The 15,226-nt window shown below is 46.2% G+C and overlaps 6 protein-coding genes across 6 annotated transcripts; 3 read left to right on the forward strand and 3 right to left on the reverse strand.

The window, feature by feature from the left end:
- Positions 1 to 8: 8 nt before the first annotated feature.
- BHQ10_001746 (uncharacterized protein) lies at positions 9 to 840 on the reverse strand (the record flags this gene model as incomplete). Its single annotated transcript, XM_040873816.1, has 3 exons — positions 9 to 88; positions 157 to 377; positions 434 to 840. The coding sequence occupies 3 exons, from the start codon at positions 838 to 840 to the stop codon at positions 9 to 11; spliced, it is 708 nt and encodes a 235-aa protein (XP_040730251.1).
- Positions 841 to 4,980: 4,140 nt separating this feature from the next.
- BHQ10_001747 (uncharacterized protein) lies at positions 4,981 to 6,565 on the forward strand (the record flags this gene model as incomplete). Its single annotated transcript, XM_040873817.1, has 4 exons — positions 4,981 to 5,118; positions 5,178 to 5,290; positions 5,346 to 5,694; positions 5,765 to 6,565. The coding sequence occupies 4 exons, from the start codon at positions 4,981 to 4,983 to the stop codon at positions 6,563 to 6,565; spliced, it is 1,401 nt and encodes a 466-aa protein (XP_040730252.1).
- Positions 6,566 to 7,263: 698 nt separating this feature from the next.
- BHQ10_001748 (uncharacterized protein) lies at positions 7,264 to 8,018 on the reverse strand (the record flags this gene model as incomplete). The annotated part of the gene is made up of 3 exons (XM_040873818.1): positions 7,264 to 7,328; positions 7,429 to 7,551; positions 7,715 to 8,018. The coding sequence occupies 3 exons, from the start codon at positions 8,016 to 8,018 to the stop codon at positions 7,264 to 7,266; spliced, it is 492 nt and encodes a 163-aa protein (XP_040730253.1).
- Positions 8,019 to 8,562: 544 nt separating this feature from the next.
- Positions 8,563 to 9,322, reverse strand: BHQ10_001749 (uncharacterized protein; the record flags this gene model as incomplete). Its single annotated transcript, XM_040873819.1, has 2 exons — positions 8,563 to 9,096; positions 9,158 to 9,322. The coding sequence occupies 2 exons, from the start codon at positions 9,320 to 9,322 to the stop codon at positions 8,563 to 8,565; spliced, it is 699 nt and encodes a 232-aa protein (XP_040730254.1).
- Positions 9,323 to 10,265: 943 nt separating this feature from the next.
- Positions 10,266 to 12,660, forward strand: BHQ10_001750 (uncharacterized protein; the record flags this gene model as incomplete). Its single annotated transcript, XM_040873821.1, has 4 exons — positions 10,266 to 10,436; positions 10,502 to 11,096; positions 11,158 to 11,426; positions 11,482 to 12,660. 4 exons carry the CDS (start codon positions 10,266 to 10,268, stop codon positions 12,658 to 12,660), a joined length of 2,214 nt encoding a protein of 737 aa, XP_040730255.1.
- A 1,237-nt stretch (positions 12,661 to 13,897) lies between these two features.
- BHQ10_001751 (uncharacterized protein) lies at positions 13,898 to 15,131 on the forward strand (the record flags this gene model as incomplete). Its single annotated transcript, XM_040873822.1, has 2 exons — positions 13,898 to 14,122; positions 14,190 to 15,131. The coding sequence occupies 2 exons, from the start codon at positions 13,898 to 13,900 to the stop codon at positions 15,129 to 15,131; spliced, it is 1,167 nt and encodes a 388-aa protein (XP_040730256.1).
- Positions 15,132 to 15,226: the final 95 nt, after the last annotated feature.

Consider the following 15,226-nt stretch of genomic DNA (forward strand, 5'->3'; position numbering starts at 1 on the left):
ACTGTAGCCTAATTGACAGCTGCAGACCAATTATTGACCGTCAAGGTTGTCTGGCTGCCGGTAAATGGCTCCGTACCGAATTGCAGATCTAATAGTTGAAGCAATCATGTCAGATGAAAAGAATCTGAAATGTAACAGAAGAAGTGTATCACTTACCAATCAGATACTGGCTACTGGCTGGGAATCCCTGATTCTGGGACAAATAGTGGAAGAACTGCAAGATATCACCGCTCCATGACGTTTGTTGGCTTGGGGCGACGAAACTGTATGTCTTTTGTGATCCGTTTACACCATACCACAGCTGCCAGGTTATGCCTGCCACGGTGGCTGTACCAATTTGGCTGCCGAGGGGCTGAATACTACCGTATTTACCCAACCTGAAGATTGATTAGCAGGAGATATCTTATACTTGAATGCGAGGAACTATATTCACCAGATCATGAGCTCATAATCGCCACTGTAGGTAACATGATTGATATCCGCTGCCGTGAAGAGATCATACGAAACATCGGCATTGATGTTGGTATTGCTATAGCTCCACTGTACTGAAGTAGGAATGCTTCCAATGTTGCTGACGAGCTTCTTGGTGAGACCACTCAGCTGCGAATTGGCGTAGCTCTTGACCTGGCTGTTGCTATTTTGCCAGGCCCAGGTAGTGGACCATGAAACACCAGAGTTGGAGATTGAGTTGACATAAGTGCACTGGGAACCAGATCCACTGCTCTCACCCCATAGATTGTTGTTTACAGTGTATTGGCCGCTGGTGTAGCTAGAGTACTGAGAGCATAGACTCTGCGCGTACGCAGCAGAGGCCAAACCCAGGAGAATAGTCAACTGCATTTTGAATGGAATTGTTTTAAAGCTTTGGAAAGGAAATTGTAGGTGTAAAGCTGTGATGAACTGATGATAAAGGCTCAAAGACAACCTTGGAAGTCTAGGAATCGAGGCTTTATATAGACAAGTCAATCAATACTGACACGCAGTCTTTCCGAGCAGGCAGGAATTTCTGTCTCGATAACAAGCTTCGAGGTCTCCACAAAGTAAAAGACGGGGATTGATTTCATTTCGGCTTTTTGTCGGATCACGGAAGAGGGATACAATATGATGATTACCCTATAAGAGCGATATATAGATTACACCAGCCTTAGGCTTTGCAATTATTAATATAGATTATCAGTGCAATAACACTTTAATTCGCAAGTACAAAAATACATAGAAGTGGATGGGTCTTTCCTTACAAGATACAAACAGACATCATCTCGAGTTTTTTGCTGGTTACGCCAGGTTAAAAACAAAGGCATGATTGTACATTCATACGATTAAGATCTAAGCACTCATACTTGAAATCAGCTTCAATTGCCCGTTTGAATGACGCATCAAAGCATTGGAGAAAGAAGTCAAAAATCTCTAGAAGTCTCTCTGCTTAGGGTTTCTGATGCACGTGAACAAACTGGCAGACAGGGGCAAAGGACTTGAAACATCTTACTGTAGCGGAATATCGCATTTGTAACCATTTGGATTGGTAATTAACACGTCGATCATTTATTGACTGTTTTTATTAATTAATAGTTTGATTCTGGATGTTCATGCGAGTAGGTAACGTGCATAACAACAATTTCAATATTTCTCAATGCGGTTCACGCCGCCGAGCTGTCTTGAACAATATCCGAAATCACATCTACCTATGTAGCTATTGATTGTGTAATCTTTGATGTAGAATTATGAATACCATTTAAAACGTGTATCATCTCTCAGCTACGTACGGCCACAACTCGAAGAGAAAGTTCTTTGGTATGCCCACTGAACGCCTCCACAACCTCTAAGTCCCAATTGGGCGTTCTTAGAGCAAATTCGTATCTCGAGAAAAGGGTAGCAGTGAGCAGTGACATCTCAAAATAAAGCGATATTCCGTCCTAGACAAGCCCGATTGCCCCGCGAGAACCTCAAGAAACCACGCGGTATCTCATTACATCCAGGTTTCAGCCATCGCTCCGGCCTGGATTCTTCAGGCAAATCACGCGAGAAAGTGGGGTCACGTTGAATAGTTTCAAAGAAAACAGACAGCATGATACCTTCATCAAACCACTCACGACATGCATACCACCTGCAGGTACACGCGGCAGTTCACCGGGGAGAGATGGGAATGGCCTCATCGATGCATGCGCGGAAGTAGGGCAAAACTTTGACCATGTTGTAGGTTGGAGGGCTACCAATAGGAAGACCCTTTGCGGCATATGCATCGTTCAGTTCTTGCCGCAGTCGTAAATTAGCCGAAGGAGTCCGTGTCAACAGCCGGACGATATTGGTCAATGTAACCTGAGTTTTTTTGCCGGATGCACTGAACATGTTTTTTGTGCCTCAGTAATCAGTTCGCCAAGCTCAAGACAGAGCGGCTCATTCTTGTCTTTAATATCAAACAACAGGTTTGTCAGAATGTCTTCCAACGGTGGCTGGCCCTCACGAATCTGTTCGGTGTCCATACGTAGTCATTTTCGAATCAAATAAATCATAACATCGCGTAGACCATCACCATCGGACCACTCTTTACGCCATGCTTCATGGCTTTGATCCAATGGGTAACCCGCGAGGCCCAGCCGGCACTGATTGCCATATGAGCTGCACTCCACACAATCGGGTACATATCGACACTGTATTTCTCGCCAGCAAGAGTCTCCGTCGTAACCATAGTGTCGTTATGTTCCAAAAACTGGGGGTTGAAGCTGAACATAGTGACATTCGAGATGTTATACATGAAACTAAACATCTTCTGCCTTATATCTATCTCCTCATCAACACTGTCGTCAATTAGACGGGTAATTCGATTCAGGTAGTCTTGAATGACAGGCTCTGATTTCTAGATATTCTTTTAGGCAAAAGCAGCAGCGAAGCGTTCCCGCTTGACGCCATGTACATTTTTGTCTTGCGTATCTGACACGTCTAAATGTCCTGGGTGAAGAGAACGTAGGAGTTGTCCATGAGCGTCGGAGTTTCATTGCCGGAGGCACCCACCGTGGAGTTGTAGGTATGTGACGGCCCTACACGGACAATTTTGCCGTATCGTAGATGTGCTTTGTGTACGGCCCCGGTTCGAGTGTGGCAGAATTGGGGTATGACTCCCCATGCATTGGTGAAAAGGGCGACAGAAACTCCGGGGAAACGTCGCAATGTGAGAGGGTCTCGAAATACTTATTTATAGGGTAGGTAATGAAACGAAGAGTAGCCAGACCGATGAGTATTTGAGCACAGAGAAGTGTATACATGTTTTAAGAGTAGCCCAATAGAGGACAGATGCGTTGCAGAAATAGTCGAGAAACAATCATTAAAGGTTCATATCTATCAGAGGAAGCAGGAGGTACACTGCAGATTAATCAAGGATCTTACTATTGATTTGACCTGACTTGTGAACTTATACCCAACTCGACTTCTTTCAAGTGGGCAAAAGTGGACAGCATAGTGACGAGCCGTCATTAGTCATGATTATTGCATCTGAACTGCGTGGAACATTTCTGGCAGGCCATGTGTGACGACCCAGTGATATCTCTTCACTCGCGACTCATCTAGATTCGAAGACCTCACGGCGTATACATCGAAACAGACTCACGCGGCAAAAAATCACCAAAAATGGTAGCCAGGGGCCCGAGTCAAAGAAGCTCGAGTTCCGAGTCAACAAAGTATGGTCCATCTTCACTTGATGTCCCACGCGACTATCTACATATCGAGCTTGAAATCGGTTCTGTTACACTCAACTATCAGACTGGGGACCACATTGCTATCTGGCCCATCGACAATGAGAGAGAAGCTGATAATATGTGCCGGTCATTTGGCTGGGACAACGCCATCAGACAAGCTTCAATTGATATTTCACCAAATGAAGAGGACGATGAAATCAGCCTCCATGTCCGTTTCCTACCCCGACTACACGAATGATCGCCCTGAAGTACTGCCTTGATATTGGTGGCCCGGTCTCAGAAGAAACGATTAAAATGTTGCGTTCGAAGTATAGTTGGGACATGGTTAAATGTGACGAGTTTCTGGACTCTCTGCAATCAGAAGCACGTCTCAAAGAGGATGTATGGGCATAGAAGAGCGCGCTTTAGCTTCATTTGATTATTATTAATTAACGTCCCAGAGCAGCGATAGTTCTCATATAATATAGACGTGCACTTACACTTATCAATCGTGACACGTGAAGACGATTGTTTCCAAATGCGGAAAGTCAGCTCATGATCTCGTCGCCGACTCGTCAGCGATAAAGCCACAGTATACGAAGCACTATAAAACCCAGCCTACCCCAGGTAGTGTTCAAATAACGGGACAAAGCGTTATCGCGTGGGTACCCAAAAAAAGCAAGCTATCCTAGACATCCTCGGCAATGGTCAACGGGCTGGTCAAGTGCGACTTGTCTCAAAAGATAAGTATCACAAGTCCATAGGTTGCTCAGCGTATCAAATGCAACCCAAGCCCATTTCCCCCGCATCTACCATCCATCCATGACCAACACAACTTTCCACAAATCCGCAATGAGGTAAAAAGGTCCATGCTTCAAATACTTAAATTTGCGTTAGTACATAGTTCCAGGTTTCTTTAATGTCGGCGAGTTTCTTGCTTTTTTCCTCAGCAGTTTTTGAGATGCTACCAGTCCCATTCTTGAATACGAATACGAATGACAAGCTCCTGAAGCTATCTAAAACGCTACTTCGAACTTTAAAAGAAGAAGAGACTTGAAAAACTGTACTTGCGCAACCAACAACGGGCGTTTTGGGTATTGAAAGTTTAAGTGAATGATTTAATCTGCGACTTTTCTCAGTGCACGAGATGATCTAGGGTTGGAATCGTGTGGTCCAGTGTCGAGCAATGAGTTCTCAGAGGAAATCTACAGAGTATCTGACTGGAACATCTATTGATGAAGTTGCAAACGACACACTAGAGCAGTCCCCATCGTCTAATTCTTATGGAGACAAGAAAAGTAAGGACATCAAAATGGCGTCGGGAAAATCCGCTTCTCCTGATGAGGTGACGACGAATATGGCAACGGAAATGCCTGTTTACAAAGTCTACAAACGACGGTTCTTTGGCTTATTCCAGCTGGTTTTGCTGAATGTTGTTATAAGTTGGGATGTACGTCACATTCAAGTTGGGTATTTTGTTTGCGCGACGTACTAAAAACAAGCATTTAGTGGTTGACCTTTTCTGCGATCTCCAGTACGTCAGCCCAGTATTTCAGGGTGTCAGAAGCCACAATTAATTGGCTAAGCACTGCTTTTCAGTTCGCTTTTTGCGTGGCTACACCGTCAGTGAAAACGCCTGTCTGCTCTTTCGTCGTTGTTACTGACAACCCGTTCTAGCGTTGTGATGTACATGTTGAACAAAGGAGGTCCTAGAGTCGTCTTCATCACCGCTTCTGTCCTGATTCTAGTCGGCAACTGGATTCGTTACGCCGGCACCAGAGCCGACAATGGCATCTTCGGCTTGGTTATGTTCGGACAATTGTTGCTGGGTCTAGCGCAGCCCTTTGCTCTAGCTGCGCCTACCAGATACAGTGATTTGTGGTTTTCAGAAAAAGGTCGAACGAGCGCGACTGCATTGACGACTCTGGCGAATCCGCTGGGAGCAGCTATTGGCGAGCTTGTGGATTCGGCGTGGACTACACAGCCCGGAGATATACCTAATATGGTTTTGTATATCTCCATAATAGTAAGTCCTTTCTTGATCTTTCGAAGTTTTGTTCGCGGTTTGAATACTGATCTGGTATGTGATCATGCAGTCAACCATCGCCTGCCTTCCATCATTCTTCATTCCAGCCAAACCTCCAACACCACCTTGCGCATCAGCCGAAGTGTCCAAAACCCCATTCCTCGAATCCGTAAAGGGCATATTCCGTATTCGCGAATTCTGGCTCATGTTCATTCCTTTCTCCATCTACGTCGGCTTTTTCAACAGCGTCTCAGCCCTAATAAACCAGATCCTCGAACCATATGGCTTCACCGAGACCGAAGCCGGAATCGCAGGGGGCGTACTGATCATCGCCGGCTTGATCTCATCCGCAATCGTGTCTCCAATCAACGATCGCTTCAAGAAATACCTACTCATAATCCGAATAGCCGTACCCATACTCGCAATATGTTACATAGCGCTCTATTTCGCACCCTCGAGCCCCTATGGACTTGCCCCTAGCATCGTCGTGTGCGCACTCCTAGGCGCCAGCGCGTTCGCACTTTTACCCGTCGCACTTGAATTCATCGTCGAGATCACATATCCATACTCTCCCGAGATCGGAAGCACAATCCTCTGGACTGGTGGCCAGATACTCGGTGCAGTATTCACGATTATCCAGACAGAGCTCAAGGCCAGTCCGAATGCCAATCCACCGGCCAATATGAAAAAATCGCTGATATTCAGTGCTGTTGTGGCTTGTGTGGCTGCGATATTCCCGTTGACGCTGAATGTGTTTGGGCCGAAGATTGTGAATAGGCGATTGGAAGCGGATCATGCGCGAAACAATGTAAATGGTGTGGAGTTGGGACACAGAGTTGATGGCGAAGTAAAGCAGGTTGAAGTGGCATAAATCTAAATGATGACCTCGCCATTATTTCTGTTAGCGTTGACATCGAATCTTCCTTCTTTCTCTCATATTTTTTCCATTTGTTTCAGCGCAGTCGGCGTAAGGTGTGATGTCTGATGACTTTATGGTGTACATAGCACAACCAATGGTACATATTCCACGATTTCTGTACATTTCATACAATCATCGAGCATATGACCACGATGTTAGCATGTATTATGAATCATGTGCAAGATATAAGATATACTTGAACCAAATCTAACGTGCACAAAGTAAAAAAGACATAAGAAAATAAACATTGAATCAATATAGAAGAAAGTCACTAGCTACCTGTACATAAAAAAAGTGAAACATGACGATCTATATTCACTTCTTTTCTCTTTTGGGCTCTTTACCAAGATCAGGAAAAAAACTCCCCCAACATTTGACAGCTGGGGAGGTTTATGCAACACTTTGAATGATAATACATATAATTTGCAAAGGAAAGAGTAATCAGAACAAAGCTGAAACGATTTTTCGAAGCCAGTATGTCTATTGCCGTTCCGTAAGCTCCGATTTCTTTTCCCTTCTCTGTTCTTCGGGCGTTAAGCGTCATTTGCGGTGGAGATTCGATGGAAAGATGCGTTGTTGTTATTCTCGTAATCCGATTTTCCTCGCATGTATAATGACGCATGAACGTGATGGCGTCAAAGATGGGCGATTTACCGCAAGCTCCTCCAGAGCTTGGGGGCAGCACATTGGGTGGCGCAGTGCTGGAGGTGGAAGACTATGGAATAGAAATGTCAGCAATTGAATCATTTTCACAAATCTATACAAAGTCGATAGATTTAATTGGAAAGGAGTGGCAATTGGTGTCGCGTGCTTACATTCTTCAACGCAGTCTTCCTGGGGTCCGCTAGAGTCGCCGTCTTCCTGTGCGCGTGTGACACGCTCAACGCATTCGTCGAAGTGGTGCTTGAAGGGAGCGCATGTCTTGGAGTTGGCGCAGTCTGTTTGGTAAATCTATTAGCCGATTGGTCATGCTACATCTTTGACGAATTAAGTGTAGATTGCTCTCCGCATGACCTCATTGTTATGGATATGCAGAGATGCACGTTCGCAAGTGACAGCAGGCTCTAGAATGGATAAAATAAATCCATTGAGTATACTCACCCTCCTCGAGTTTGGGCTTGATGTCCTCAGGCTCTTCCTCCTCTTCTTCCTCTTCCTCCTCTTCCTCTTCTTCCTCCTCCTCTCCCTCCTCAGCGTCTTCGGCCTCAGCCTCAGGCTCAGCCTCCTCGGATTCTTCAGTGGACTCTTCGGTGGGCTCTTCGGTGGGCTCGGCAGACTCTTCTGTCTTCTCTTCCTGCTCTTCGGCAACGCTGTCGTCGTTCTGCTCGGCGGGAGGAGCCTCAGCGTGGGCTTCGGCCAAGCCGAAGCTAGATACCAAATCGGAGAAAAAATCCGTGAGACCCATTTCTGACCGCGTCAGCTCACTCGATGAGCGCAATTGAGGGTAGGTGGGAAGTGTAAAGGGTGGTTAAACAAGAAGTCGTGGACGGGATCGGTAAGCAGGGTCGGAAGTTGAGGTTGTGAGAGCTTCCTTGATGGAAAAACGGGACGCAGCGGTCTTCCCGGTCCCGATGCTGACTGGTCAATTCCCTTACACGTGATTGGCCGTACCCGCTCCCACCCGAAATGTTTATAAGATCAAGCATCATGCTTATCAAAATGGGTTTGAAGTAAAGCATCTTAATACAATTACAATCTTGAAAATAAGCAGAAGGTATTTCTTTCAGTATAGAGCATCCATCAAATATTCATAATTTGGCCTGCGTCTTATTAATTACGGCGAATATCAACAAAGCCTAGATTCTGCGGGTGACTACGAAAAATGCATCATACACTAGATGCTGTGATACTTAGGCATAAAGATGATTTGTGGACGTGGGCTTTCAGGTGCTGAAAATAATCTAACCTGATAAAAATGGATTAACAGTAATCTCAAAAGGCTACGCGATTTAGCGTGCCCTTCGGAGCTGCTCTTCAAGCTCTTCCGCTACACTCTGTTGCTGCACTTCTTCATATCCTGGTGGAGGCTCCACTGGAGCTGGAGAGGTTGTATTCGCAGTCTCTCTGATAGGTGGTTCGACAGCAACATTGACCGACTGATTCCGATCAGCGCTCGAGACGTTTGGCCCATCATAAGCAGGAAGTTCATCGAGATGTACGTTGGTGAAATTTACCCCACGGCCGGCTGTAGCTTGAACAGACGCAGTTCCACTGTCTCTTGCATGATCAACAGCTTGCTGTAGACGGTCTTTGATACGTTCAAAGTTGGAGTGGAAATCGAAAGCTCCTCCTTCATTGAATGTGACCTTGAGTTCCACAAGCTGTAATGACGCGGGTATACCTCCTCCAGACACTGGCTGTGCTAGGACAGTCCATGCATTCGGGCCAAACCAAGGTGCTGAGACGTGACTATCGTGAAGATTCAGGAGGGGAGCCGTGAACGATTGAATACGTTCGTTCGGTTCGGTCGGAAGGTAAACGATCTATAAGAGAATCGCACAATCAGCATAGTCGTATGCCATACGCAATCCCAGGAAATCGCACTCTTTGATTCGTGAGATATAGGCGTCCGGAGCTGCTAGATATCGAGAAGTTTTCCTTCCCTTGCCATGCGCTAGGAGGTTTGAGCGACAGTGCTGTGCGTGGCGGAGAGGTGTATATGATATGTTCGTTCGGAAGGCGGACGAAGCCCTCCTTACTCGAGAGCATAACCCAACTGCTCAATAGATTTCATTAGTCTAGAGTCTTGTTAAATGCGTTCAAATACCGATAGCACGTATGAGCCTCTAGATATGCAAAACCGATGTAGGAAAGTCATACTTCAACGACATTTCCAACACAAAGGAGTCTCTCAGTCCAGACAAAATGTTCTCGTTTGTTTCGACAAAATGTGATTTCCTTCAGGCGCGGATATTATTTGCTTCTCAGCTTTTTGACTGCGTGGATGATCGAAGGTTGTTGTAGCTTTGTTGAAGGCTAATTGCGCATTGTAGACGGGTTGAGGCTTGGAGGGGCATTTCAGATGACATCGGCACCAGCGGCAATAGTCAACATGATCATCCTTAGTTTGATCAACCTAGATCAAAGTTTTATCGGAGTTCGAATAGGAAGTAGATTTAGCGAGTGAAGTGTGTTGGAAAACACCGATTGTATAAGCATATAGAAAGAGGTAGAAACAGAGCTCCGTGTGTCCTGACTACTGCGGGCAGCCTCAGGCAGCAAGGCAGCAATGTAGCATTTCATCATGGGCTTGTGATCCTGCCGTTATTTTTAAAGTTCTAGAAGCGTCACAACGCGCCTCACCCCACTGTCGACCTTCGCATGAGATACATTCCTTGATGTATCTGCCACGAATGTCGTTTGAAGAATCTATGGTCGTCGCTAATATTTTTCGGAATCTTACTTAATATATCAAAACAACCATATGTGAATAGACTCGTGTCGCGCTGGTAAGCTCCGCTACGTCATTACCCCAGATGCGCAGACATTGGCATGGTGTACTTCAGGAGCTGACTACTAGGTGGTTGTACGCAGGAACCGTACCTCTAAATCCCAACTCGCTGCTCTCCGGCCGATACAAGAAAAGTCGTTCCGAGAGAAGTGAATAACCAATTTGTATACAACTTGACGGAACACCTGCGAAGCCTTAAAAATGGCGAAGGCGCCATATATTCCACCCCAGATTGGGTGGTTGTATGATCTAGTGCTCTGGACATTTTCGGTGCTGGTAGACCTCTTTTTCCGGGAGGTGCACCCGCGCGGCTCATGGAAAGTACCAAGAAGAGGGCCTTTGATCATCGTTGCCGCACCACATGCCAATCAGGTACAACATGCTTGCTTGCCTTGGATCATAGCGAAGAGTTACAACTGACAGCTCCTATTACATAGTTCGTCGACTCACTCATTCTCATGCGCGTCGTTCGAAGAGAAGTCGGTCGTCGCATCTCCTGGCTTATCGCAGAAAAATCATTCAAGCGCAAGTTTATCGGTCTCCTATCACGAGGGATAGGAGCGGTTCCCGTAGCACGAGCCATGGACAATTTGAAACCCGGAGCTGGAACGATTTATCTACCAGATCCAGTCAATCAGCCGACTCTATTGCGCGGTAACGGAACGAAATTTGATGGCCCCGGATTTGAGCCAGAAGGAACCATACATCTACCCACAATCAATGGCAATTCATATAGTGCAACCATTGCCGAGATCAAAGGACCCGAGGAGATTGTTCTAAAGAAGCCAGTCAAGGAGAAGGACGCCCTATTCCAATTGACGGGTAGAAATGATATCACTGATGATGGGAAATTCAACGGAGAAGGCTCTGGTGACAAGTCCGACTTTCAAGGCACTAAATTCAAGTTCGCGCCGCACGTGGATCAGAGTGCAGTGTATAAGGCAGTTTTTGGCAGACTAAGCCATGGTGGCTGCATTGGTATCTTCCCAGAGGGTGGTAGCCACGACCGTCCGGAGCTGCTACCGTTGAAAGGTATGTCCAGAAATAATCACTGAGATCAAAATAAGCATCATGTCCTGATAACGTCTTATAGCTGGTGTTGCAATTATGGCACTTGGTTCTCTCGCTGAAAACCCTGATTCTGGCTTGAAAATTGTGCCATGTGGAATGAACTACTTTCATGCGCACAAGTTTCGGTCACGAGCTGTGGTGGAATTCGGCAGCCCGATAGAAGTTCCTCGTGAGTTAGTCGAAAAATATAAGCGAGGCGAGAGACGCGAAGCTGTTGGTGAACTTCTCGATACCATTTACCATGCGCTCTTGGCTGTAACTGTGAACGGACCGGATTACGAGACATTGATGGTAAGCGTGCTTCCCTTCTTCAAAATAGCTGGTTGCTCTACTAAAATTGCTCTAGGCTGTTCAAGCTGCCCGTCGTTTGTACAATACAAAGGGAAAGAAGCTTCCTTTGCCAATGGTCATAGAGTTGAACCGTCGCCTAATTACAGGTTACGCACACTTCAAGGATGATCCTCGTATCGTAAAGCTGAAGAATTCCATCACGAGTTATAACAAACAGCTTCGCTTTTTAGGCCTTCGCGACCATCAGGTCGAATACGCTAAATTCTCAATTCTCAAAGTAGTCTTCACCTTGGTTTATAGGCTAATAAAACTCACGCTGCTAGCCATCGGCACTTTACCGGGTCTCGTCCTATTTGCGCCTGTCTTCATTGCAACAAAGTCTATATCGAAGAAGAAATCGCAAGAAGCCTTGGCTGCATCGACAGTCAAGCTGCAAGGGCGGGATGTCATGGCAACGTGGAAACTCTTAGTTGCTTTAGCCTTTGCACCCGCTGTGTACGCATTTTACACTGCAGTCTTCACATACTGGACTTATCGCAATCGTATTCAAGGCTATGTGCCGGAATGGGTTCCATTGTGGGCAATGATTCTCCTGGGCGTTGTGCTGTTTCCTACCATCACATTTGCCGCCCTTCGTATTGGAGAGATTGGCATGGACATCATCAAATCTCTTCGACCGCTCATGCTGTCGCTCAATCCCTCATCGGCCAACACACTCGTGAAACTCAGAGAACGTCGAGCCGAGCTATCTCACGAGGTGACTGAAGTTATCAACACGCTTGGTCCGGAACTTTTCCCAGACTTTGATTCGGCTCGCATCGTCGCCGACCCCTTCAAGGAATCTGGGCATGTTGAAGGCGAGAAGAGCGCGGAAGGTTACGGCGAAACTCGCTCACGACCTGGGATTCAGAAGAGTTATAGGACACAGGAACCACTACCCCGGAACGAGTCATTCCACGACTTGGCCAGCATCGGATTCTTTTCCACACGGCCGGCGAGTCGCAGTCGAAGTCGCAGCACAGCTGGCGGTCTTCGTCTTAGTTCTAGTGGCTCAGTCCAGCCTTTAAGTGAGATAGATGGACATGATCGACTCGAGGAAGTGAGCAAGCGCATTCGGGGTGCGATGAGGGAACGTGGTAAGGAACGTCGGCAACGTAGTGAAGACCTTGGTTGGGAGTCAGTCAGCGCAGGATCCATCACACCACCTGATGACGGAGAAAAGAAAACTCGATGATCAATTTTTGATAGTTGATGATATTCAAGAGAACATACCCCTCTTTGTTGGTCTGCATTTTTTTGGATTTGGAGAATAAGATACCTATATGTATACTAATGATTCAATGCGATTGTTTGTCTGTACGGAGTGACCTTGTTCGATGTCCCTGCAACTTTTTTCTTTTTGGGTAGGGAAGGAGTGCCTGCGGCATCATATGACATGTTTGATTCCAACCACAAGAATGACAAAGAAGGCACCATGGTCCGGGAATGATTCACTGAAGAACCAAACTTGGGCAATACGAGATATTGGTTTAATCATGCACTTACCAACTACATATTTGCTAACTTGAACTGGGACGCACTGAAGATAATCAGAGGCAATTGGTTATGATAGTAGGCAATGAAATTATACTAGTTGAAAAGCTGGTCTCTGCGACCCCCGGCGCCATTGGAAAGAAGATTGGTGCAGTTGTCCAAGTCTTTGTTGCAGAGCACATGGGCTACCACTTTGAGCCCGATCAGTTTGCATCGGAGCTCACGCTATGGCTCAAGTTGTCACTGCGGCTTTATATAAGAGAGCGAGAGATAGACTTTAATGCCACAGAGGGCAAATTTAAGCTGTAAGGTCTTTCCGAGCCCGTGTCGACGCTTTGTCGCTACGATAGAACTGACTTATGTTACCGATAGACTTCCATTTTGATTATTGATATCACAAAAACCTCTGTCAAAAGTAAGCGGGCTTGCAATCTACCAATTTCCGCTGATCGATCGACCGAAATTGCATGAACGGCTTGTCTCATTGATGAACCTTGAGGAAGGACCTGCAGGATTTATTCAGAGGGATCTCAAGGCAAAATGTCCATCCGCTTACATAATGCTTGCTAGCGTGGTTAACTAGTTAGTTCCCGAGGTATCCTGACATTTAGTGCCACGCGGCGTCAAAGTTAGGTCCGTAACACCATCTCCGCATTTTCAGTTTGTCCCTGTTTCCTGACCAGGGAAGATTCCAGCTTGTCATCTGATTCACACTCGTTCGCTTGTATATTTGTTTAGCTTATACCCATGCTTTTACATACATAGACTGAATTACACGAACTTCTCAAACCATCAACACCTCCCTTTCGACATACGAAGTACCAACTCCAACTGTGAGAAGACATATCAAAGAACTTTGCTTTCTACTTCGTCGTTCACAATACGTACCATAGCTTCCGACATAATCTCCTCCTACGCGTTCATATAAATTCGTCAAAATGTCGTCGTCCATGCACTTCTCGCATCTCCGAAAATGGTTCATCGCTTCTCCCCCCGTCGAATTCGTGATCAACAGAGTGCGAGAGTTGCTCCTCGGTGCCTTGAGGCAGGGTCCCATACCACAACATATCGCCTTTGTCATGGACGGAAATCGGCGCTTTGCAAAGAGCCATGGAATAGAGACTATTGAAGGACATCATCTCGGTTTTGAAGCTTTAGCTAGGGTAAGATCTCGCGCACCAAGATTGCCACGATTGAAGATGGAGTACAACTGACGTTGAATTGGTGTAGATACTCGAGGTTTGCTATAAAAGCGGAGTGAAAGTAGTTACAATCTACGCATTCAGTATCGAGAACTTCAACAGATCGCAATTCGAAGTGAACGGGCTTATGGACATGGCGAACGTGAAACTCGCGCAACTTGCTCAACATGGAGATATTTTAGACAGATACGGGGCTAGCATTCGATTCCTCGGGCGCAAAGACCTACTCAGACCCGACGTGGTTGCAGCAGTGGACCGAGCCGTCGAAGTTACGAGTCGCAATGGAGATAAAATCTTGAATATATGCTGCCCTTATACTTCGAGGGATGAAATGACGCACGCCATACGGCAAACAGTGGTTGACTATAGCACACCTTTGGAAACAACAAGGGCGAATGGGGGACGAAAACCGTTCTCCGAATCACACATTGCATCAAATATTCGTGCGCAGACCCTTCAGAATATGAAGGACCAGGATGGCAGTGCAGACTCGGACTCGGCATCTGCATTCTCACAAGATGAAGATAACGGCTCSCCCMACGTCAACCAAGCAAACAAAGWATATGACTCGCCCTCGTCCTTTTCATCATCTACTACCCTCCACCTTAACGGACAAGCCGCCGGCAGTCCGGACTATCTATCATCAGAATTCATCACCTCTCAAACACTGACAGAGCGCATGTATACCGGAAACAACCCTCCTATCGATATTCTTGTGCGAACCTCCGGCGTTGAGCGACTGAGCGACTTTATGCTCTGGCAATGCCATGAAGACACCGAAATAGCGTTCTTAGATGTCCTTTGGCCGGAATTCGATCTGTGGCATTTCCTTCCCGTCCTCTGGAAGTGGCAGCGACGGATGACGAAAGCGTGGAAAGGCGAAAATGCTCTGGACAATGACGAATGGAACAGTGCGAAGAACGCCAACATTCTCGTTCCGGAGACCAAGACGCAAGTTGAGGCATTTTAAGCATATCATGTATTGTATTCATAGTGAGCTCAGAGCATGAAGAGCTGCCAGCTTATCGCTCATATGTAAATTAGAAATTACCTTTTATCCCTGAA

Source organism: Talaromyces amestolkiae, assembly GCF_001896365.1.
Source record: "Talaromyces amestolkiae strain CIB chromosome Unknown scaffold2.1, whole genome shotgun sequence".
In the NCBI taxonomy this organism is placed as follows: Eukaryota; Fungi; Ascomycota; class Eurotiomycetes; order Eurotiales; family Trichocomaceae; genus Talaromyces; species Talaromyces amestolkiae.